General features: G+C 38.7%; 1 protein-coding gene across 3 annotated transcripts in view; it reads left to right on the top strand.

The window, feature by feature from the left end:
• Positions 1-2,670: 2,670 nt before the first annotated feature.
• unc5ca (unc-5 netrin receptor Ca) overlaps positions 2,671-23,971 on the top strand; it is a 469,386-nt gene continuing 448,085 nt past the window's right edge. For all 3 annotated transcript variants that reach the window (XM_088076697.1, XM_088076696.1, XM_088076698.1), the window contains exon 1: positions 2,671-3,085. In XM_088076697.1, the coding sequence (XP_087932823.1) occupies positions 3,037-3,085 (49 nt within the window). In that variant the 5' untranslated portion in view covers positions 2,671-3,036. The remainder of the gene's footprint in view (positions 3,086-23,971) is intronic.

Raw genomic sequence — 23,971 nt, 5'->3', positions numbered from 1 at the left:
ATGACTTTTATATTCACAGTTCGACACATTTCGGCAGAGCTGCTCAACTAGAACACCTTCTGACCCCAGATGGCCCCTGTGCAGCTTCACTGGATTGCTTCAGGACTGTGGTAGACATAGTGGTAAGGGAATGGGAGATGGTTCATTCATTTATTTTACCTGCTCACACTTATGCAACTTCTGACAATCAAAAAACATGCACATTAGGCAGCAGATTTTATTTTTTAAAAAGCCTGTATTAAATGCGTCTTTTCAGGTGACAGTCACAGAAGTGCCCTTAATGTCCCTTCTTTAATCTTCAATGTGATACAATATAGGTGGTTTTCTAAAGCTTGAATAAGATCTGTACACTATATTAAAAACTTCCAGTAGTTTTCACAGTTTTGATATAACAGAGATCTTTGCCAGGGTTTGTCAAATCATCATCACAAAGCAGAACCAGCAACATATAAACACATTCATCACTCAGGTGATTGTGATGTGCATGATGATGATGATTGGTGAAATTGCGAAGAGCTTTGAAAACAGGGTGCATATCTTTTGTCTCATTCATGCCTTAGTTTGATTTTTTGACCCAGAAACTGTAAAAGTTCTTTGAATGTGAACCCAACACCATGTTTATCTTTCTAATGCACAACTGTTTTTTTCACAACTTCAGTGTGACAGCCCAAAAACAAGCCATGTCTTCACTGAGGTCATTTTGTTATTGTCAAGGCAGAATCACAGTGCACTGTAACTCTAGATGCACTGATTTGTTGTGGCACAGCTCTAATGCATACAGTCTACATCTGAATGTGTATGAAGCATCAGTAAACATTTGAAAGTGCAGGTGATTTACATTTATCATGTGATATAATTAACTTTTTATCTCAAGATCAGTATTCAATGAAAATGATCAGAATACTTAGTCAAAGAAAGCTCTTACAATATTCAACAAACACTTGCTGTCTCGAAGTTCAGAATAGACCACTGCAGGGGCGGAGCCAGGCGTAAACATTTAGGGCTCAGTCAAAAACAAGTGGCGGTCTGGGTGCAAGCTCCCCTGGGAGATCCCCCCCCCCTTTTTATGGCAGCTATACTCTATTTTTCAAACCATTTGAGATAATAGAGTGCACGTAATTTGTTAAAAACACAATAGTTGCCGAAGAAAGAAATCACCCTCTAGAGCCTACATACTATTTTATATCTAAATGATCTCCTGGGGGGTATTCCTTTAACGTAGCTTAAGAAAGCCCAGCTCACCTGAAAATGGTCAGTTTAAACTAGCGCCATCTCCCTCAAATCGCTCCACTAACTCAATCTAGCCTCATCTAATCAAGGCTGACTCAAGACAGGCTGTATAGCTCGCTTTGTGCTCACAGCCTGGCAGTAGAGATGAATGGATGCACGAAAAGACGATCAAATGAGTCAGAAAGAGGAAAAAATTAGAGCACCATTTTCAGCAGCTGAATAAATGCTGCTGATTGAGCTTTATGAGGAACATAAAGTGGTATATACATTACAGGGGAAAAATGCTGACAGACAAAATTGATCACTTATACAAGCCTACTTACTTTTCATGTGTATTTGATGAATAATCAACAGTAATAATCAACAATCAACAGGCATAAGGCCATGGCTATATTATCAGTAGGCATGGTAGATATTTTCATGTGTTAAAATGATTGTGTAGGATTACTTAGGAGAACTGACATGAATACAGTGCATTTGCAGTGAAAAAGATATTTAAAAAAAAAAAAAAAAAAGAGCTAGACTTGACAGTTGTTATTAACATGAATTTCCCATGTAGTTTATTATAGTTCTGAGCCTTCTCCATCCATTCACTCATGTTGTTACTTATAAACTATCTCAAAATTCAGATAACCAGCATAAACCACCACATTCTGACAAAATCTGAACACTAACAAAGAGTGACATTTGCATTTTGGAACATAAAACAGCTAAATTACCTGCAAACTACAGTCTACTTAGTCCATCCCTGGGCATGATGGGAAATGGGGCATCACCACAACAATCTTTAAAATGAAGGTGATCATGAATTAAATGAGGATTAACTGAAACAGGCTGCCCTATATCAAATAATCCACTTTCTTTTTAAGTGAAGGTAGGCTGTTAAACAGAGCTGTCTTTTGAAGTAGAAATGACCCCAAAGTTAACAATAATTAGTAAAAAGTAAAAGAAAATTAACTGACAATAAGCAAACACCCAAACAGGCCATGCAAAACAGACAGACAAACAAACAAACAAACAAATGAAACAAAAACAAGAAAATGACCTGAAAATTGCAGCTCAAAAATTATAAATAATTTTATAATAATAATATAATTCCTTAAAAATAATTTTAAATACAAAAGTTATGATAGTTTTCTTCAAAAGATTTTTTTTAAAAAGCAAGACATTTCTTGTGAAGTTACTCATTGCCTTTTTCCCCAATATTGCAAAAGAAAATCAAACCAATTTTCTCGGGGTTCAAAGGTTTACATATTTGTAAAAGGTGTCTGAACTCAACATAGAAAAGTGATGTCGATCCAGGTTTCAAAGGGTTAATGAAACTATTTTTCTTCCCCACTTAATATCAAGTTTTCTCAAATAGGGGAAACAGCGCCTCTCTGTGTTATAAGGGCTGTTACATGTTAGCGGACGTGTGTGGTCAAACAGAGTATTGCAGTCTGACCGGCGTCAGCCCACGAGGCAACAGGTGCATTTTGCCTGATTAAAACATGTCGGACTCAGGTATCAAACAGCTCGATGCGGTCGGTGTCACGCAGCTTATGAATGCACTCTGATGAAGAATCCCTGTCCTGAGTTATTTTAAAGCCAGTTATACTTTGGTCTATCAGCAAGACAAGAGAAAGTTGAGACTTTAATGAAACAACCGGCAGTTAGCGTGTTTTGCAGTTGTTGCAAACTTCCCTGTGTTTTTTAAGCATTTTGAGCTTGCAGCGAAGAAGAGAGGAAACGATAACAAGTGTTGGCAAGAAGACAACAAATGCACCGGGACACATTGTGGATTTGAACTGCTTCATCTTCAAATCAATGACTTTATCTCCAGGAAGACAAGACCAGTGGACTTCGACGTCAAAACGTGAGTCAGATAAATGTTGTGTGTCTGTCTTGTCGTCGTCTCGTCTTTGTTCTCTGGCGTCTTTGCTGATGGATGACAAAGTGTTTCTGTGTGGCTAACTCTGTGTTGTTGCTGCTGAGCTGTTGTGTTTTGCATATATTTGTTGTGCAGTCACCTGTTGACTGTGATTTGTTAAGTGTGCAGACCTGCTTACTGCTTGTAAGAGTTTCTTCATTCTTGTTTTTAAGCTGTTCTTAACACGAGATTAAAAATCAGGCTTTCCAGGCTGTTTTTGCATCAAACATAGAAAAGAGTGCGTAAGTCATGTGTTTGACACATGCATGAACTTATATTTCTGAGTAGGTTCAGCCTTAAACCTTTTAGCATCCATCAAGGATTCATGCCTGTAGGCTAGAGGCTTTGCAGTGTGGTTTAGGCCTGTATTTTTGCATGCTAAGACAATGCATAAGAAAGATGTGTTAGTCATGTGTGTGAACTATGCAAGGTTTCCTTTTGGAGTGAGAACATACACAGCTGCTACTATACACAAGTAGGCTACACTGTAATGCAATCAAATACAACAGCTCAGCCAAAAATCTTTACAGATAATAGTAATGCTTAGTAATAATGGACACCATCAGAGAGGTATTAATTTAATTATCCTACATGTTTGTTTTTGTTTTTTGTTTTTTCAAATTAAGGTTTTAGTTTCAGTGGTTTTGAACTGGACTGTCTTTTATTTAGAGGTGTTTCTTATATATTGAGTGTAAATCTGAAGTTTATTGATTGAACGTCATGTACTTTACCATGTTATCACAATGAAATGGCATTACAAATTGGAGTGTGTTCACGTAATTGGTAAAATGGCACATTTTTCTCCACATTTTTGCCCCCCCACCGTAAAATGTCACCTAAATTAACATGTACTGACCAGGGAGATACTCAAAAAGACCAAATACGTGCAAGGCAACCAAAAAGAGACACAAAAAAGACCACACAAAGAGATACAAAGGAACTGCAGAGGAACACATGACAAAAACAGGCGAAACAACCAATATAGAGGGACAAAATAACTACAGATAGACACAAAATGACCACTAAGGTACACAAAATGATCACAAAAAGACACAAACCACAAAGATACATAACAAATACAAAGAGGCAAAAACAAACTCAAAGAGAGACAAAAGAACTATAAAGAGACACAAAACAAACACAATAGACCTCAAATTGATACAAAGCAACTACGAGAAGACACAAAAAGAGCACAGAGATGCAAAGAAACTGCAAAATGAACATATAACTACAAAAACAGGCAAAACAACCACAAAGAGAGACAAAACAGCTACAAAGTCACAACACAACCATAAGGGGATACAAAATTATCAGGAAGAGACACAAACCACAAAAAATATGTAATGACTACAAAGAGATGCAAAACAACAACAACAACAACAAAAAGTGAAAAGTCTTTGTGTCTTGCTTCTGCAGGGGAGGTGGTGGAGACTTTTGCATTGTCTCATAATCAGCCCATTACTCTAAAAGGACATCATACCCCACAAACACTGTATATATATATATATTTTTATATATATATATATATATATATATATATATATATAATTTAAAACCTCTTGTGTGTGTACTGTTTGTGCAACTTTGTGTAACTATTTATATTCATGAATGCCGGTATGTTTCCTATGTTGTGCTAATGTAAGAGAGAAGATGAGATATACTGGCTGCCTCTGTGTCTGCCGACACTGCTGCGAGCAAGTGCTGCTGTGTTTGCAGCCACACACACCAGCCTTTTTCTACGTGTGTGCTGGAGCTAGTGTACGTTATTGTGACATATTGAATCCATCCCTAAGCTCTGCTCGCTCCAGTGCGGCGGGGGCCTTGGGGCCACTCATTCATCTTGCTGGTCTTTGCTGCTGGGCACTGCTACGGTGATCCTGATTGGCAGTCATTACCAAACCCCGTTGGGAGGACACGCCTCATTGGTTCAGAGCAGATTTGAGGGCGGGTCAAAATGAAGGATAAAGAAGTGTGTGTGCATGCGTAGATTTTATTGATGATGCTGAGGTGTACTCCGGCTACTGTGTCACTTTGGCGTGATTCACAGATGTATAAAGAGCGGTGCTTGAGGAAATGACGCATGCACATATGTTGTTATGCACAGTCTTCATTCAGATCTTGAGTCAACTGAGTGTGTAGTTTTGTGTTGTTTGCTCACATGTGTTTGCTTTCCTGTATGTGCCTGTGCACGTGTGCACAGTGTCACTATATGTATCAGCCCACATATGTGTGTGTGTGTGTGTGGTCCGGGTGTGCCTCTCTTTTCATGCCTTTTTAAGCAGCAAGGCACTTTAAATGGAAATGTACTTGACATTTAGGAGGAGATGTAATCAGCGCCCATTAGAAAGCAGCTGATTTCCTCTTCAGAGCTCCCTCACGCCCTCCCTCTCCCACCGTCTCCCCACGCTCCTCTCTCTTTTTTCCATCTTAGCACAGTACATCATTTCTTTTTCACACTTTTGATTTATTTCTATTTCTTCCGGATTCTGCTGCCTGGCCTTCTCTCTTCCTTTCAATCTAATTTACCTGTGCACTCTCTTCCTCTCCCTCCTCTCCCCCCCCTCCACCTCCTCCCCTGTCTTTCCCATCAGGGCATTGTAGTTCAAGAATAGATGTCTGATTTCATTTCCACATTTTGCTGCGTTCATCTTGGTGTCATTATCAGGGCTCACTCTCAAACAGATAGCGGGAGCGTTGTATCATGGCAAATCATGCAAAGCAGTGAATCACTGGAGAGATTCTGTTTTCTAGGTGTAAGGTTGCGATCGCTGGATAACAACAGACAAACAAATCTACATGATTGTGAAAACTGCTGCGCTCTCACGTCATTATGAGTCAGTGCGGAGGACATTACTGTGAAATGCAATATATTAAAAGTTGCTGATGACAAGACAGATTAGTCCCCGTAATGTAATAGTTGTTTTCATTCTGTTTTTATAAAGCAGTTTACTGAAAGGGATAATTCTGATTTTTTGAGGGGTTGTGGGAGGTACTTGTCCATAGTCAGTGTATTGCATTCAGTACATTTACGTTTGTGCATTTTGAGCATATGTTTCCCCTTTAATATATAATATAAATAATAACAGCCTAATGTCCAATAGTCACAAACCCAATTTCAAGAGACATAAAGCAGGGAGCAGCAACAAATCATCGTGTTTCAGTTACTCAGCAGCTTCTTTTTAATCACTTCTCAGAACCTATTTTAATGTTAAATCTGTACATCTATTCTCTAACCCTCTTTTATCACTTTCATTTTTTAATACACACTGTTATCAGGGCGTATGTTTCTAATTTTTTTTTTAATGGTTTTGCTTTTATCTTATCTGCGTTTAGTATTTTATCTTCTACTTTGAAGCACTTTGTATTTTTGCAATGCTGTTTTGTGCCATACAAACCACCCAGGGAATCAAAATTAATATTGGTTGATTTTCTCTCAATCATCTAATTGATTTACAATTTCAGCATTCGTGCATATCTTTTCCAGCATGTGAGAAGAAAATTTAATATCCAGACATGTTTTTCAGATGCTATTACCATATGCTTTTCTTTAATAATCTTGTCACTATTTTCTGCTGCGTTTCACTCATTCTGCACATCGTAAGCACTGCTTTGTTTTTCCGTTTGTTTTCGTCACTCCGCCCTCTCTCCTTCCGTCTTTCCTCATCAGGAGACTGTAGTTAAAGAATAGAGGTGTGATTTCATTTGCAGTCTTCTGTGTTCATCTCAATTTCATTATCAAAGCGTCTTGTCAAACAGATTATACCGGGGTTGTATTGCGACAAAGAACAACAAAAACAGTACCTTGATTAGCATATCCTGATTAGCGTTTGCTTTGAATATCCTGAAAACCTTTTATCTGATTCTCCACAGGCACACGACCAACATCAGTACCATCACTTTAGCTGCAAATTCTCCGCTGATGCAAACATGCCCTTTATTTTAGGTAGAGCTGGGAAAAGTCAGACGTCTCATTTTTGAGCATGACTGTGTGCATGTGTGTTTTTTTTTTTTTTTTGAAGTTCGGTATATGTGGATTCCTTTTTCAGCACCACTTTCATCTGCCATTCAGATAAAAAGCTCTTTTCAGACTCTTTCATGTTAGATAGGTGACAGATGGAACTCTTCAATGAGAAACAAAGTTCATTTTAGTTCACGCTCAGAGTCAAAACAACACACAATCACCGTATTTGCGGAGGGATGCTCAGAAGAGTTTTTGAATAATAGAAATGATGAAAACAGGTGGGAGAACAAATCATATTAATTAATGATAAACAGGGGAGAGGCGAGCTCATGTCAGCGTAGCATGGATGCCTCAGTCAGAGCGAGGATACATTGTTTGATTTCAGATCACAGGGTAAGAGAGAGTTTTGAGGAGAGGAACGTGAGTAGGAGTTAGAGAAATCAGCGAGGGCAGGTGCACAAGGCTAAAGGACAACAAAAAAACTCAAATATCTGCAAAGCCGATTCAGGTGAATCTGTAGCTGGGGAGGAAAAGCAGCACTTTAACCCTCAGTTATAATGAGATTGAACCAGTGGGTAATAGTGTGCTTTGTAGGTTTGAACTGAAGACAAAAGGCAACCATCCTGCTGAGAAAACTGGTGTTTATTTGCCATATGTGGACTTGAAGATTATGTCCATCTTGCTGTGAAATTGTGTCAAAAATGGAATTTACTGGCATTTTCTGAAGCTTGAGACAGATTGCCAGATAATAATGTTTCTGTGGAAACATCTGGCAACATGCACTTGACAAGAAATATGAAGTTAATCCATTCCTCCATCTCTCCATGTGGGATTGATGGACAGAAATGAAGGGCTTCAAGGCACCACACAGATTGAAGGTCAAGTGGATTTCATTATTTTATATACAAGCATTGTGAAAGATGTGATTTCCTCTTCCTCCTCTCTGATTATTCAATTTTGCTGTCAGCAATCAGAATTATTCCTTTTCTTCCAGCCGCACTTGGATTTCACCTTTGAATGTGTTTGTATGTGTATGCACTCGTGCAATCATGCAAGGTTGATTTCAGGAATAACAGTAAATAAATACCGCCTTTGTGACCGTAATTATGAAGCCAAAAGTACTGACATGAGCCGCTACATAATTTACATCAGTGTCACAACAATGCACTTTCTAAACTCTGATTCTTGGCAGATGGCGTTTCTGTTTGAAATGTTTTTCAATTTATTCACTCGGTATCCAAAATTGATGTGCCACCACCCAGTGATTTTTGGCTGCTCTTGTGATGGAGATGAGATGAATGCTGATTGAGTTTTGGCTTTCATCTTAGAAAAATAAATAAATGAGTGAAATTTAATAAAACAATGAAAGCATGAAATTGTAACATCTAGGACGAGCAGATTTTGTGATACTACGTACAATGTGTTTAATCCCTGTAGTGCTTTTGCAGTCTTGAGCTGTTGGTAGAAATGTTCTTATTTCGGTCCTGCCAGGCTCCCAAATGAAATAGACTTCAAAGCTTTTTTGCTTCGTATCTGTGTTTATTAGGAGGTACAGTATTGTTTTTGTCTGTCAGTGGCAGCACCAGTATACATTCTGTAGAACAAAGATTCAGTTGATAAGGTTGAGAAATGCCAGATGAATACAGGATGAGCGTGCTGTCTGACTGATCACGATTAGGAGAAAAACTCTGCTCCACTTCATAATTTATCGGAATTTCTGGATACAAGCTTCATAAATAATGAAATGTCTGTATTTTGAATGCAAGAAGGCCATTTTAAGTCTCTTCTAAAACCTGAATTGACTGATTTCTTGGCCGTTTGGGGGCAGCAGAAACTGCATGCAAACACAAGACTTGCATATTATCACCCCTAAAGTGGAAAGCAATATGTTTCCAGCTTTGCATTTCTCCCCTCTAGCTTCTCCAAGGGGTATTATTGTTGATGCTGCCGTCGCAAAGACAAGCAGGATCGCTTTCTGTTTTCCTCCTCGCTTAGCAAGCATCCGCAGACGAGTGATCGACACTAAACAACATCAACACGCAACACTGAAGAGAGAAGAAAAAACATTTTTACTTTCACAAGTAAAGTCATTTTGTAATTATTTTAGATAGCTATATTTTATTATTTTTAAAACAAAAGAAACTGATTCTTTTTTTCTATTGATTTCGATTCAGCCTCGTTTTACCTGGTTTTGACTGCTCTTTTTCTCTTTCTATGCAGAATTTCCTTAGTTACTTTACTTGTTCCACCCTCTGTCATTTCCACTACTACTGTGGACAGTAATGATAACAGCAAAATCACTCGTTCACTGCAGAATTACTCCTTTGGTGTAGATAGCTCGCGCTGGACCTGGGAAAACAAACCGCGCAGCTCTCTTCCTGCTTTTGGTGCGCAATGGTTGACACATGTTCTTTTGTGCCGTAAATTGATTATTCATTTTTCTGGGGAGATCGTATATGTAGACAGGCAGAATTTCATAGTGAAAGCTAATAACAAAACAATTTTAAACAGTTTTTCTCATAGTTCTATAGCCATTGATATGGTGAACTTATTAGGTACAATAAAGTGAAAATGAAGCAGTCGTTTTTGGGGGTTTAGAAGTTTGCTTTCACTCTTTTGCCTCTACAGCAGCACTTTCCAGCTACTCAAAAAACTCCTTAAAAAAGGGACACCCACAAAACCCCCCAAAAAACCAACTCAACAAAAACAGGATGTTATTTTTTTATGTCAATCTCAGAGCGGGAATTATGACATATACAGTAAAAGGTTTCTGAAGCAGTTTTTACATGAGATTCTTTATATAAGGGTGGAATATCTTTAAAATAGTTCGGTTATATTTTGTAATGAATATTTCTTTGTTTCTGTGGCACAAAAAGGAGAAAACAATACAGAAAAGAAAAAAGAAAGAATTCATTGGTATCAGCCAAATTGATATTTTAAACAAAGTTTTTGGTGTTGGCACAGAATGTCAAGTACATCCCTAACTATGATGTCTCGAAGCTAATACTAGAAAAAGTTTCTCACTGGTTTGAGTGTTTTCATTCATGTTGTAATCAGTTGATAGAATTCAGACAGAATCAAGGAAACAGACATCAAAAATAGAAAAGACTTAAAATAAGAACAAACAACAGATGTCAATGACAGTTTTGGCATTACTTAACCTACCACGTTTGCTGAGGCAAGCTGAGAAGCAGAGCTTTTTAAAATAATGACAAATATGTTTTAATTAAAAGACAACTTTGTTTTAGAATTAATGGATGTGAAAATATCAACTTATATTACAACCGCAGTCATCATTTGGCCGACTACCACATTTATTTAGCTAACAAGACAAGGTATTGACTGAGCATTGACAGCTCATACATCATCCTTAAGACTAAGAACCAGGGACAGGTGCAGTGTGTGTGTGTGAGTGTGTGTGTGTGTGTGTGTGTGTTTGTGTGTGTGTGTGTTTGTGTGTGTGTGTTTGTGTGTGCGTGTGTGTTTTCCTCTGATTTTCTCCTTGAAAAAAAGGTGGGTCAAAATTCAATTTGGGCTGTGTACAATCTGTACAAACAGTGATATTGTGTTTTCAAGGTGCAAACTGTGAATGCCACTGTATCAACTTACTGTTGTGTGTCTTCTAATGTCAGCAAATATCTACACACAGATGCATGATACATGTGCACAACTCAACACACATCAAAGTTTTTTGTCTTAGCTCCATTTAGGCTCTGGTAGTTTAATTTTGGTGTCATTTGGCAACAATTCCATAATAAACTTTGTGCATATTGTAATTCAAGTAGTCTCAAAGAAAACTTCTGCAGCTCCTCTTGGCTCTGTTTTCAGGCTTTAGCAAATCTTGCCGGTGATGTTTCAGTGCGAGGGTGATCCTTTTGACTGTTCTACGAATGCAGATGCACTTTCAGAAAAATCCTGCAGATAAAGTTGCTATTCCAGCGTTGGCAACAACTGTGTAACACTGCAAAGCAACCCCTAAAAGGAGGGCAGACTTATCAAAAAGACTTTAAGAGACTCTTAGAATAAATTAAGTAAAATTAAGTAAAAATCAGCAAATTGTTTTAGAGATGGAGACAAAATGTTGCTCGTAGTTTATCCTGCTGATAACCTGGAGGTGAGATCTCATGACTGCGTGTTCATGTTTATGTAGCTATTGTTAGCTCGAGCCTCGAATCACAGTGGGTCCTCCGCCTCATTCCCTGCCACGACAGACCGCCTCAGTGGGATGTGAGCGGGCAGCAGCTCTGGAGACGGATCCCCAGTCGATGGCCACGCGGAGGACCAATGAGCCAAACAGGGAAGCGCTGATGTGATCTTGCTTAAGAGCTGAATGTGGACTTAAGTGGACACAGACACTCTGTTAAAGTCTTTTATTGAGGGAATAGATACTTCTTGTATCTTTCCAAAGAATGTATTAAAAGCATCACAGCTGCGTCAGGACATGGACAGAGATGGTGGAGCAAAGAAAGGTCTGTTTCTGATAGTTGCATACAGTGCTCATTGGAATAACGGCACTGCAGCTCCGGGTCGGTTGAGTGATTGATATTTTGGATGCATGCTGGTAACTGGCCCTGGTGCTTGGCTGCTAAACGTTCGCTTGGGGAGTTAACTGTGTCACTGTGGACAAGGGACATGTTCCACAGAAATGATAAATATGTATTCTACTGTGTCCTAATGTGAATGGTACAGCAAAATTATAAAAGCAATGAATGAGGTCAGATTAGCCTCTAGCCCCTGACTGAGAAGTAATTTGCTGGAATACACTGCATTAGGATAAATAGGAATACAGTGAATAACTAACTCATATAAACCTTTGCCTTCAGTATTGTGCCGTCTGTCAATTTTGACACATTGTGGTATTTTTTCTGTATTTACACAGACTTCTAAAAATACCCTAAGGGAGCTTTAAAATGCATCATGCTCCACAGACGTTTAGAAATGTTTCTACAAATGTTGCAATTAGTTTTGCAGCACACTCAACTGTTCCACATTAATATAACATATGGCATTTAGTGGATGCTCTTAGCCAAAGTGACTTATACAGTACATTTAAAGCACGGGTGCCTGAAGCGGGAACCTGGCAATGACGGTGCTACCCTCTTCATTGAATATACAGTTTCAACATGTACAACTATTATGACAGAGTATGTTTTCATTTCATCTTTGACCATCTATCCAAGTTTGCTGTGCAACCTGCAGCTGTAAGCCAGGCCTCATGGCATTCGTCTTGGTACTGGCTCGTGAACCGACCAGTTGGTTCCAAATTGCTGATACCCAAACTGATCTCATTAGTAATGTTGCTGGGCAACACACTATTCCAGCCACTCGTCAGAGTTTTAAGCTGATTGTCATTTATTCCAAGAAGTAAAAGTTGGATCACCGGAGGCTTCAAGTCGCAGATGCTCATCCTGCCATGACTTTGCAGTAAAAGCGAAGCATGGACTGCATTCATTTAACAGAGCCGTATCAAACCAGTGGAGAAGAAAAACTGTTTTTCTTTTGCCAGTTTCTGACAAGTTGGTTTTTGCTGAAGAGGTGTTTGACAGTTGTAAATAGTTTTCCTTCTCTTTGGCACAAATTAATTGACTGTCTTTGGAATAAAAGATTTAGTGGCTGTTTCTCTAAAAAGTGCTCAGTAATTATGGCATTATTCAGAGCACAATAGCATTGCTTTAAGTACAGGCGGCATGTGAGTAGCATTCACTGATGGAGGAGTTGTGATTAGAGAGGAGAAGAATGTGACTTTCTTCATTAGAACGGACAGTTTTGTTGCTCTGCAAAGTTTTTCATTCCTGAAAGCCTATGCATTAGAAGATAGAGAGGAAGATAATGAGATAGAAGGGGGTGGCAGAAGAACGAGCATTTACCAGAAGCCTGCGATACAGAATGGAAGAACAATCAAAACGGCAAACTGAGTGAGAGGCTGACAGTGAAAGGAGGAGGGGGAAACCAACTCTCATTTGTCAGGTCATTTGTAAAGATTTTTCAGTACAAAAGACAGATGAAAGAAACAGAAAAACAAAGATCTGCTCTCCTCGTGCTGCTTGTTACCTTATTACAGATGGCGGAACCGATTAATCATCATAATGCATTTAACCAATTACGCTAGATTTGATCTGCAGAGCTAATTCAATAGAGATCCCTGGTGATTTACGAGGTCCAGTTTATTGTTGTGCTGGGTTGGGAGGTCCAGTGTCCCATGGGAGATGACTAAGAGGCTTTAAGGAGACCTCAGGAAACATCTAAACGGACATCTCTCAGCAGAACACCATAAATATCTGACAACCTTTAAAGATTTTTTAAAATCTTTTGAACTTTAAACTTTTACATTCACAGTTTATAGCTTTCTTTTATTGGTCTCTTAACCCACAGACCCATGGATCAAATTCAGAGTACATTCTATTAAATGAAAAATAAATAAATATTGGAGCCAAGAAAAACATGGATAAAAGAAGTTATGATGCTATGAAAATGCTGTTTCTAGAGCATAGTTAAGAAAAGTCAGATGAAGAAAAGAATAAGTAGAATTTAATTGTAAAACAGGGATTTGAGTTTCTTACACCAAACAGTTTTTTGTTTGGATTAGATACTTGAAGTCAAAGATTACTTTCTTGGCATACTGGGACACCTGAATAGAATATCATTATTGACACCTGTGCTTTTTCTTCCTTAATAGTCAAATTGTGATCTGGAAAAAAAAGGCCTGTAATAAGGTATTTATCTTGATTATCCGTGAATGCACCACACGCAGCGCAGCAGGCGGAGTTCTTTTTATCTCCTTTGCAGCTGAATGTCACTCGTGGGGGGGATAATTGATCTGTTGATATGTTCACAACTGATCAGATTGATGGATGAGAAAAGATTTTTGTAGATTTTTCTAAGTGAAAGAGAATTTTAGGCCCAGCAGAGTCATTCATAAAAGTTAATATTGTGAATGTATCTTTTCCCCACAAACTGTAGCCCTTGCTCTCAGTTTTTTTTTTAAGGCTATATGACTAAACGCCCAGGAACTGATAAACGCTGCACCTGGTTAAATGGAACAGGTGTTGCCATGTTTCTTTTTGTCAAGCTTGTTTGACCTAGCAATAGTAGGCGGCATAGAAAGGGTGACTTTAATAGATTGTAAGCACTTATGACATAGAATGTTATGTTGGAAACACTCTGTTTTTGTGATTATTCTTTAACTAACGTTTTCTTGCTCTTTCTTTGACTGCACACAGAAAAATGAGTTAACATGGTCAGATTATGGCCACAGCTGTTCAAAGATCCAATAGGAAACTCCCAAATGTTCCGTGTTAAAGCTGTAATCATCATTAATCTCAGTGCTGCTCATGTGTCTTGTCCGAGAGCTCAGGAAGCTCTCTCATGACAGCCGAGGTCACCCAGAGGACACTCCCTTTTTCAAGTGTCTTCAGCAGGATGGGAGTGAAAATACAACAGACAGTATAATCCTAAAGAGTACATTTTTAGAAAATGTAACCTTTTAATTGATCATTTATTTGTATTTTGTTTAAAGTTAGATACATTTCAATTCACATTTACTTTTTTTTTTCTGTATACAGTAAATTTGTTTCACGAGTTTTCCTTCACATGTAGACCTCATTTGCCTTTTCTCTCTTATACCCCACCCTCCACACTCCATTATCTCTGTTTCTACTCATCCTTTGCCTGGATAATGTGCTCCCTCCACTCAAATACGCACTCCGACACTTAAATACTCACCCAGAAAGACACACACGCACACAAACACACACACTAACGCACGCACGCAGGCACGCAGGCCATTCAGTTCCGCCAGCTTGTCGGAGTGTGACTGATTGATTACTACCCAGAAGGCTTGGCTTTGTTGATGTCAGAAACAGGACAGGTACCCCAGACCACAGGGGGCACAGAGAAGATTGATGTCTCTCTCTTTCCACAACCACCCCCTCTTTCTTCCTCTCTCCATTCCCATCTTTATTGTGACTCACTCACACTTCCACACACACACTCATTGACCACCACTGATCACTATAAGGACTTTAGTAGCTAAAATAAGTCAATTTATGTGTTTTTTTCAGTTGTAAATTCAGATGTTGGTTGTAAATTATACACTCATGGACTTATGTGTGTTAGCTGGAAGTTGGTGCTTGACCAATCACAGGCAGGCATGTAAATTATTTGGGTTTTTATCCAAGTGTTCAATTACTTTCTTGCATTTAAATTAAGTTTCTCACTTTTGGAAACGTGTGTACATTTATGCAAATTCATTTTGCATGAAAGCATACAACCGCAGAATATGTGAGGACAAATGAATGTAGCCTAATCTGAGCAAGTAAGGTAGAATAGCTGAGTCCAAACATAGACACAGTATAAGGCCCTGATGAGACACTGCACGCCTAAACAGCCTGTGGTGGCTTTTTGTAGTGGTTTTCAATGAGGGTGAAGCGTTTTGCTCGCTGCTTTTGTGTTGCTGAGTGCCTTGTGTTTTTGCAGGAGTGCCCTGAATGCCTTGAGTTAAAAAAAAACTAACTCGCAGCCAAAGTAGTGCCCGACGTCATTAGCATAACTTTCCTTTGTCTAATCAGACTAATTGAGAAGCGGGCCTTCTGAGATGGCAATGACGACAAGTAGTTGAGTACATGGTTTGTGTGAAACTAATTTACGTTAACGCTTTTTAACATTGCTTGTGGCTGAAAGACATATCGCAGCAAACTGTTTCCCTAACTTTTTACCAACTGTCTCAGCTTGTACTAGAAGAAGTCTTGAACTGACCAGCAACTAGGCGAGACTCCTGCCAGCTGGTGGTACTGACTGTGATTTCTCCTCTTTCTTAGGGTCTCATACAGGCACATGGATCTCTTTTTCCCCTATCCAGTCCTCATGTCCATTTTTCATGCAGGTTTTAAGGTACAGATCTATTTGTTTTAATCACAGGAAAATAGCAGTTAGGCAAAGGGCACGCCAGCACGCGATTTGATGCGTGCTTTGCAACAATACGCAACAAGCCTCAAAAAGCACTCTGTCTGATTGGGCAGGCCTCAGTAAAAAAAAAACCGGCAGGATGGTGTGCCTCATGTTTTGCAGGTTGCAAAACACACTCTGTCTGATTGGGGCCTAATGCCACATTCAGACCAACAGCACTCCTGTGTGAAAGCAGCTGCTCTTATTTCAATGAGACCAGTTGGGCAGTGCAGCAGGAATGCCAATGTTGGAGGACAAAAAAAAAAAAACCCAAAACAAAACACAGGGTTGGTTTGCAAAAAAATTGAACCTGGCTCAGCTTGCTGCAGCACAACAGGACATCATCCAGCAAGGCCTTGGCTAATCACATGCATGGAAGCGCACCTGATGGCTTATGACATATGTCGTCTTAAACAACACAACCCCTCCAATGCAGCCCTTTGTGTTTTCTCTTTTACGCGGGGCTGCTTTTGGTCTTTAATTGTAAGCAGGGTCCAAAATGAACACCCACCAAGTGCCAAATGACGGTAAATTTTTCAGTAAATCACGCAAAGCTGGTGGATAAATGTCTCTTAAGTGGTGATGTATTAAAGTGTGCTGAAAGTGTCTGATACATTTTATTATTATTTAGGGGTGCATGTCTCTGCTCCTGTGCTGTCCCTGTGCTATCTGCGTGCTGTTCCCTCCCCATACACACACAGCTGCGCCGGTACGGCCAAACCCGATCATCTCGAGCCCTACTCGTTTTGCGGCACTGTTTGTTTACTATCTGGGACATCAGCTGATCCGCAAAACTATCACTTGCTGCCGGTGTGCTGCTAGCTAATGTTGCACACATACTTATGAAGGTTATTAAATAATAACACGAAGGCCCCAAATTTTGAACCAAGAAAGGAAAATCTGTTGTTGCCTTCTACATTGTCAATGGCAGCAATTGAGCTCCACTTCTTCTGTTCTTACCTTTCAAAATAAAAGCCATAGACATATACGCTGCATCACTGCTTACCTGAGGGAAGTTATTCACGTGCTGAGGCTGTGGTGATGAGCTTTCTAATATATTTAAATAATATTTCTTCAGATTTTGATCTGCCATCTTTTTTAGGGTTTACATTAAAGATAATACATTATTATCTCAATTAAATCTACTGAAAAAATATTGATATGAAATAAAAATAGCAATTTCTCAAGCAGCAAAAAAAATATGCTTGGACGGTGGTCCCATACTTGCTTTTCTTTGATTTACAGTGCTGATCCATAATCTTATACATTACTTTTTTCTGTTCTTTTGTGATCAAAAAGGCCAGTCTCTGTGGCAAACATGCTACTGTACCTTAACATGGTAACTAACCTTGTGAACCCTGGTGATCTCGAACCAGTCAGCCGTCCATATGTCCACAGTCCTGCAGCGGGCTTCTTGGGCCTTTTGCCAGTTGTGGAGGTTAGAGGAGAGGGGATGAGAGGACAGAAAGAGAAGAAGGTTTCAAGAGGCTTCCTGTCTATGTGTCCTGACTGGCTCATGCCCTCTTTCTCCTTCTCACTTCCTCCTCCTCTCTCTGGTTTATCTCCGCAGGAGGCATTAATGATCTGATGTGGGATCTGCCCTTTACTACCCCAACCTGCTGTAACACAGCATTTGCAATAATAATAGCTGATGTGGGACCACCTAGCGTTCACCCTCAGCCAGGTGTTCTTGGGCACCTGGAAATTTAATGATGTGACCAGGGAAGCGACCCTTTTCACATTTCGACCAGTCGTCTGTTTCAGCTATGCCGCTCGTACCACATACTGTGAATGAGCCACATTCCATAAGACTTGGAGAGGCAGAAACACAGCACTTTTGGAAACAGCTGCAAGAGGCAATGCTGGCTTCAGTTGTAGGTTGGCAAATGTGATAAATGAAGAATGGACTCTTACAGTAACTGGCCCTGTTAGGACTGTATGTGAAGATAATTGTTTGGCTCTGCTATTTGTGCTGCTGTAGATACCTCTACCATTATGGTTACTGTTCTAAAAATAATACCACTGCTACTGGTATCAGTGCCACAAGTCCCACTATTTTGAAGGTCAGGTTCCCTGCATTCTTTTCTATGTTTTTTAAACGGACACTCCCACTCAGCCATCAGCAATGATAAAGTAGAGGGTATATGCAGGTATACAGGATATACCCTCGTCTTTTTCTGTGTGTTTACAGTCTACTTATCAGCCAAAAAGCCACTGGAATAAATAAAAGAGTAAACTCACTTTCTCTCCTGTAACTTACCCATCTACCTAGTAGTACACCCACCTCATCAACAACACCACTGGCAATTAGCAATGCTGATGACCTCCCATAAATATGAGTTTTGAGGTGGAAGATGGTGCTAAGTTGGTGCTATTTTGTTATTATTAAACCTTTATTGAACCAGGTGAAGACACAGTGAAATTCAATATAATATCATACAACATTTTTACAGTATAAACACTTTATAGATCCATAGTCAGTGCATGACCTACAGTAGATGGCATTCAGTGCACTCCCAGTTTGGAGAAGCAAACAGTGCACAAAAGCTAAGCAATGTACTGCTGTGTATGCCACATTTCTGTTCTGTTCTGAAAGTAAACGAATAACACAACAAATTGAACTGATGTGAAAGACCACCAACTCCTGGTGCTCTGTGAGTTAAAAATACTGTTTCTGTGAAAGGACTGTGGCTGTCGACTGGGGCTGCAGCAAAACATATTTTACCCACCTAAGAAAGGACCACCTAAAAAAAAATCAATATCAGCTGAAGTGCACACTATATTAAGACATTTTTTACCAATTAATCCTGCTGTCAGACAGCCCTTACACATGCAGAGATGAAGCCATTATATTGTTCTCTTTAAATCCACCAGACTCCATTGAAAGAGACAGTGATTTTACCTCACAGCACATCGGAGATGCGGGTCTACGACTGCCCCAGTTGTTTACTTTGTTTTTGTTATTGTGTGACTTTCTGAACTGAACCAACGTGGCGTCCGCAGCAGTATACTGGCTTAGTTTTTATGTTTTTTAGAAGGGCTTGAGAAAACAGCATTTTCACACAACAACATACATACTTTGACCAAATTTTGAATTTTCACATTTGAATATACCAAGAACACTACTACTACTCTGAAGCTACAGAATGATATAAAAACCTACAAGAAAGAAAACATGGAGCTGCCCTTTAATTATCTATTGACTGTTTTTAGCCTTTTACAATTACACCTGTAATTATAAGAAATGTTCAGCTTTGAGTGTTGCTTCTGATTTGATATTTACAAGAATTAATATGAGATGCCATTGATCAGAGGTATAGCTGTGGGTGTTTTGTCTGTACTTGTTCTTTTGAATTTTCACCTTATCTAAACTAGCAATAGCTCTGCCAATGATTTTTTTCTTTGTGTCAATACACTGTGTCGGCACTTCCACTTCTGTATTTTTTTACCATCCTGTACAAAGGCTAAATCACTATACAGTCAATCAGACGCTCACTGAGTTTTGCTGCATTTAATCGCAGTGCTGACGCTGCAATAGAAGTAAAGCATCCAGACAGGGTTAGCATGATAAAGTAACTGGCGGAAGTCGTGCTGGGAAATATTTCACAATTTGTGGAGCTTTTTATCCTGAAGAATAAAATTATACTGTGTGAACTGCAGAAGTGCAAGAGGTGAAAGAGATGTTATTTTTGTTTGTTAAAAACATTTTCAATAATATTTCTAAGTAGGCATATCCCTGTTCCTCTTCATTTATTTTTTTCCTCTCCCTCCCTATTTATGCATGTTTGGACAAATATATTTGCACCTCTGTCCAGTTTCCTCTTGCATATTGTGCTATGCAGAAAAATAAGACTGTAACTTGAAATTGCCTCCTTCATCATAGCCAGTAGTGCAGCAGGGAGTGTGTCTCTAGGCCCCTCGAACCCCCCGCAGAGCTAAGCTCAGTGTGGAGTAAATCCCCAAACCTGTCTCTCTCAGATAGATTACACTGCATCTCTCTCTCTCTCCTGCACAGACTCACATTTACCCTCACACACACACAAGCACACAGGTTCACATCCTCCCATGGCTTCGGACTGCATGCTGTGCTCTTTTCCATATTCCTTCAACAACCTTGAAGATTCCCGCAATACAGTTTGATAAAGTAATTTATGCTTTACAACTGAATAGAGGTGTCTATTTCTCTGTGCATTTTCTCTACTTATTCATGTTTTAAAGTTTATGTTTCCTTTTTAGGTCTCTTTCAAGAAACCAAATGCAAAAGTGGAGTGAAATGTAATTAGTTGTTTGTTCCCCTACTAGAATTACACTGTACATCTAACACAGTCTTGCTGTCAATAGTGAGTGGCATATTTCATTCCAGATAGCAGTGTACAGATTATAATTTAATTCATGAAAACATTAGACATTGCATTCTCAGAAAAGAAGGAAATTAAACTTTGCTTAAAATCTAGACCTAGCACTCTGTAAATTAAAATTGAAATAGGCTCCGAAGTTATGGACGTGATTCTGCAGATCAAATGACTGGAGTGTCATAATGCTCTGTCCATAATAATTAGTATACTCATTGTAAAAGTAATTTGCATCTTCTAGATATAATTCTTTTTTCATACATAATGAAAAATGATAATGATAGTGATTATGACAGATAGCGAACTGCATGATAAGAGATATTCTAGCCAATCATTAGAATAATTGGGTCACATTTAGTCTGAATAGTTGCAGGATGGTGGCCATTGTAACATGTTTTTGAGTCTGTTTTAACACTAAAATTTATTGTAGGTCCTGGCTTGAAAGACACATTGCTGATTGAAGGCATTGCCTGCAAAAATTAGCTTCTGTGATTCACTTCATGTTGTTTTTCTTGAGCCAGAAGTGAGCACAGAGGCTGGCTGTGGGGGGACTGAGGGTGGATCTGACTAAGATGCAGAGAACACGATCGGCAGACACCCGTAAAAATGCATCATTTTAAGCCTAAATCAATTGTGAATGGGTGACTTATATAAAAATTCACCCCCTGTACAGCTGTCACGAGTGTTAAAAGTAGCCATAGAGACCAAAATTGTTTTTCTCACCAGGCTGTAAACATTTTTATTTCTGCTTTAAAGTTTGGCATTTTAAAATGGGAGTCTATGGGGAACTGCAGTTTTTGGCACTTAAGTGTTGGCTTCATTTTTCAGCCTTGGTTGTCGCTTTGTTAAAGGTCAAATAACAAGGCCCCAAGGGTAAAAGAAAGGTCACACCAGTGTCTAAGAGGTTTGGTGACAAAATTTAAAATCATGCTCTAATGCTCGGATACTTCAAATCCCTTCTAAAACCATGAACTCTGATTCAGATGTCAATATGTCTGTTCACTGTAGCTTTAACAGTCATAATGAAAGGACAAAAAGTGGTAAAAGTGTTGTAAAAAATATCGGCTTATCTAATCATGTTGATTCATAATATTTGAAACGTTTCAATACTAATTATTTGCAGTATGAATACATGAGTTACAGCTGCACTGTTTTTTATTAATATTTACTACAGTCATTCTGCTTTATTTACCAAGGAAAGAAAAGTCATAACTGTTTATCTTCTAATAAAAGTATTAAATATTATGCCCTCAATGCGAACTTTTCCCCCATCAATCGCATTTGTCAAGTTATTATATTCAATATAGAAGCTCCATTATCATGACAACACTAGATACCTGGCTCCCAGATCATCCAGTACTGACAACCACTAGCCTATACTTCTAAAATTGATTTATTCAGTACTTTAACTGCCATTCGAGATCTGCTTTATCACTTTTATTCCTTTTATTTGCTTTAGTCTTGTGACCTTCGGTATACACATTTTTTTTTTTTTTGTCATTTCTCTGTTTGGCATGTTCGTTGATCCTTTTATTCCCTGAGTTCCTGCCTTACCTTTGCCTGTCAAAGCACTTTGTAAACTATTGTTTTTAAAGATAGTGCATAAATAAAGTTATTATTATTATTATTACTGATGATTATTGATCAAAAATGGAATTGTGTTAATATCTTTTCAAAGTACAAATAGTCATTCCTACAATATTGTCACATCAAAGAGGGAATTTGGTTAAAAAAAAAAGTATCTAGCATTCTAGCATTATTGAAGTGCTTTTGAGGAGATTTGAAAATTTGAAAGATATATACCGTGTATCAGGATATAGGCTAAAAATATTGCAATGTATATTTCAGTCCATATCGCCCAGTCCTAATGTGACACATTTTTTCTTTCTATTTCATAAATTGCAGCTCATGCTCTTTTATTGTCAGACTTATGTATTTCTCATACAAGTCACCAGGAAGCAATTTGAGCCACCAGACAGTTTGATCTCAAAGTGTCTGCAACACAATCTGACACCATATTGAGCTGCATGGGCAATTTAAATGCCATTTTAAACCATATTGTGAATACAATCTACGAGAATTGCTAAATTCAATACGACCATATGTGAAACAACAGAGAGATCAGCAGAGGGACAGGGCTGCTGCTGTTGTCCTGAAGGATTAATGAAGATATCAAAGCCATTTTCACCTTACTGTTTCAAACACAGTTATTGTGGGGAAAAAAAAGTCATATACAGTAGCATCATAGTATTAGATTTTCGAATCATTTAAACACTTGTTTGTTCCCTAATATTTTCTTTCTCTCACAAGTGCTTCCTGTTGTCAGTTCATGCAGTTATCGCACTTCAAAAAGCTTTTAAAAGTAACTAAATCTTCCGTTAGCATGTTTTAAGTGACGAGAAGCCGCAAACAGCCATATGTGTGAATGACTGGAGGGATTAGACGCAGAAGCACACTCAAGGTGTCATCCCTGAGGGCTGATGAAGGAGTATGCAAAAACTCAAGGAAAACAACATATTGCTTCATGTTTTAATTGGAGCAAGTTAATGGTCCGTGAAGACTTGTGTATTAGTCACTAAGACAAGCTGTTCTGATCAAAAATGTGTCTGTACTGTATGTATGTGTGTGTGTGTGTGTGTGTGTATGTGTGTGTGTGTGTGTGTGTCTCCACATAAAAAGTTTGGTTTTCTGTTCTCTGCCTTCTTCTTTTTTTTTTTTTTTTTACATCAAGCCTCCAGGGGGGAGCACTATTAGGCTGTTATCTTCTACCACCAAACTTTTTCTTAGCTCCGATTCTTAGAAACTTAATAAGAGAGCTTCTTCACAGATAGCCTGTGTGTGCACATAACTGCATCGTTGCTTTGGTAAAACAACCAACCAATAATTACACCCCATGTACAACATATTGTAAATTCTAAAGGTAGATAAGAGGAAGAGGAAGAAAAATTTGCCTCTGTTTTAGAGGTAATCTGAGGACGGAGAGCAAATCAGGTGAATGTGTGTGTGTGTGTGTGTGTGTGTGTGTGTGTGTGTGTGTGTGTGTGTGTGTGTGTGTGTGTCTGTGTGTGGTTAAAGTGTTTGACTCAACTTAAGTGTGTTGTGTGTTTATCTACGTGAGAAGGAAGCTAGTGTGATATGAATACAGTGTGTCCATCATCTTTATCAGCTGCCATCACAGTTAATGGGGGGAGCTTTCAAAACACACACATACACGCGCACACGCACACACACACACACACACACACACACACACACACAGCGGGAAAAGAGACATTTGATTAGGATGATGTATATCTTGTCTTTACGAAGCAGTTTATTTTACACCTTGGTCAATAAATTATTGAATTATTTAATTTCTCAGTGTTTTCTGCAAACGAAATGAAATTACCATTTTGTCATTTTCATTGTTATAGGAGACAATCTCATTGAGTCGATGCTGTTCAAAGTTTTTATTTCCTTTAGAAAATTACAAAACTTAATGAATGTTTTTAATCTAAGAAGCGGTGTGAAAATGTTGTATTACACAGTTGATTATGTAAACCAGTTAAAAAAAAGACAAAGAGACTCTAGCTGCTT

Source organism: Plectropomus leopardus, chromosome 4 (genome assembly GCF_026936395.1).
Source record: "Plectropomus leopardus strain MGB_pleo_1.0 chromosome 4, ASM2693639v1, whole genome shotgun sequence".
Lineage (NCBI taxonomy): Eukaryota > Metazoa > Chordata > Actinopteri > Perciformes > Serranidae > Plectropomus > Plectropomus leopardus.
The sequence above is the reverse complement of the archived record's forward strand: the minus strand, read 5'-3'. Positions and strand labels throughout refer to the sequence as shown.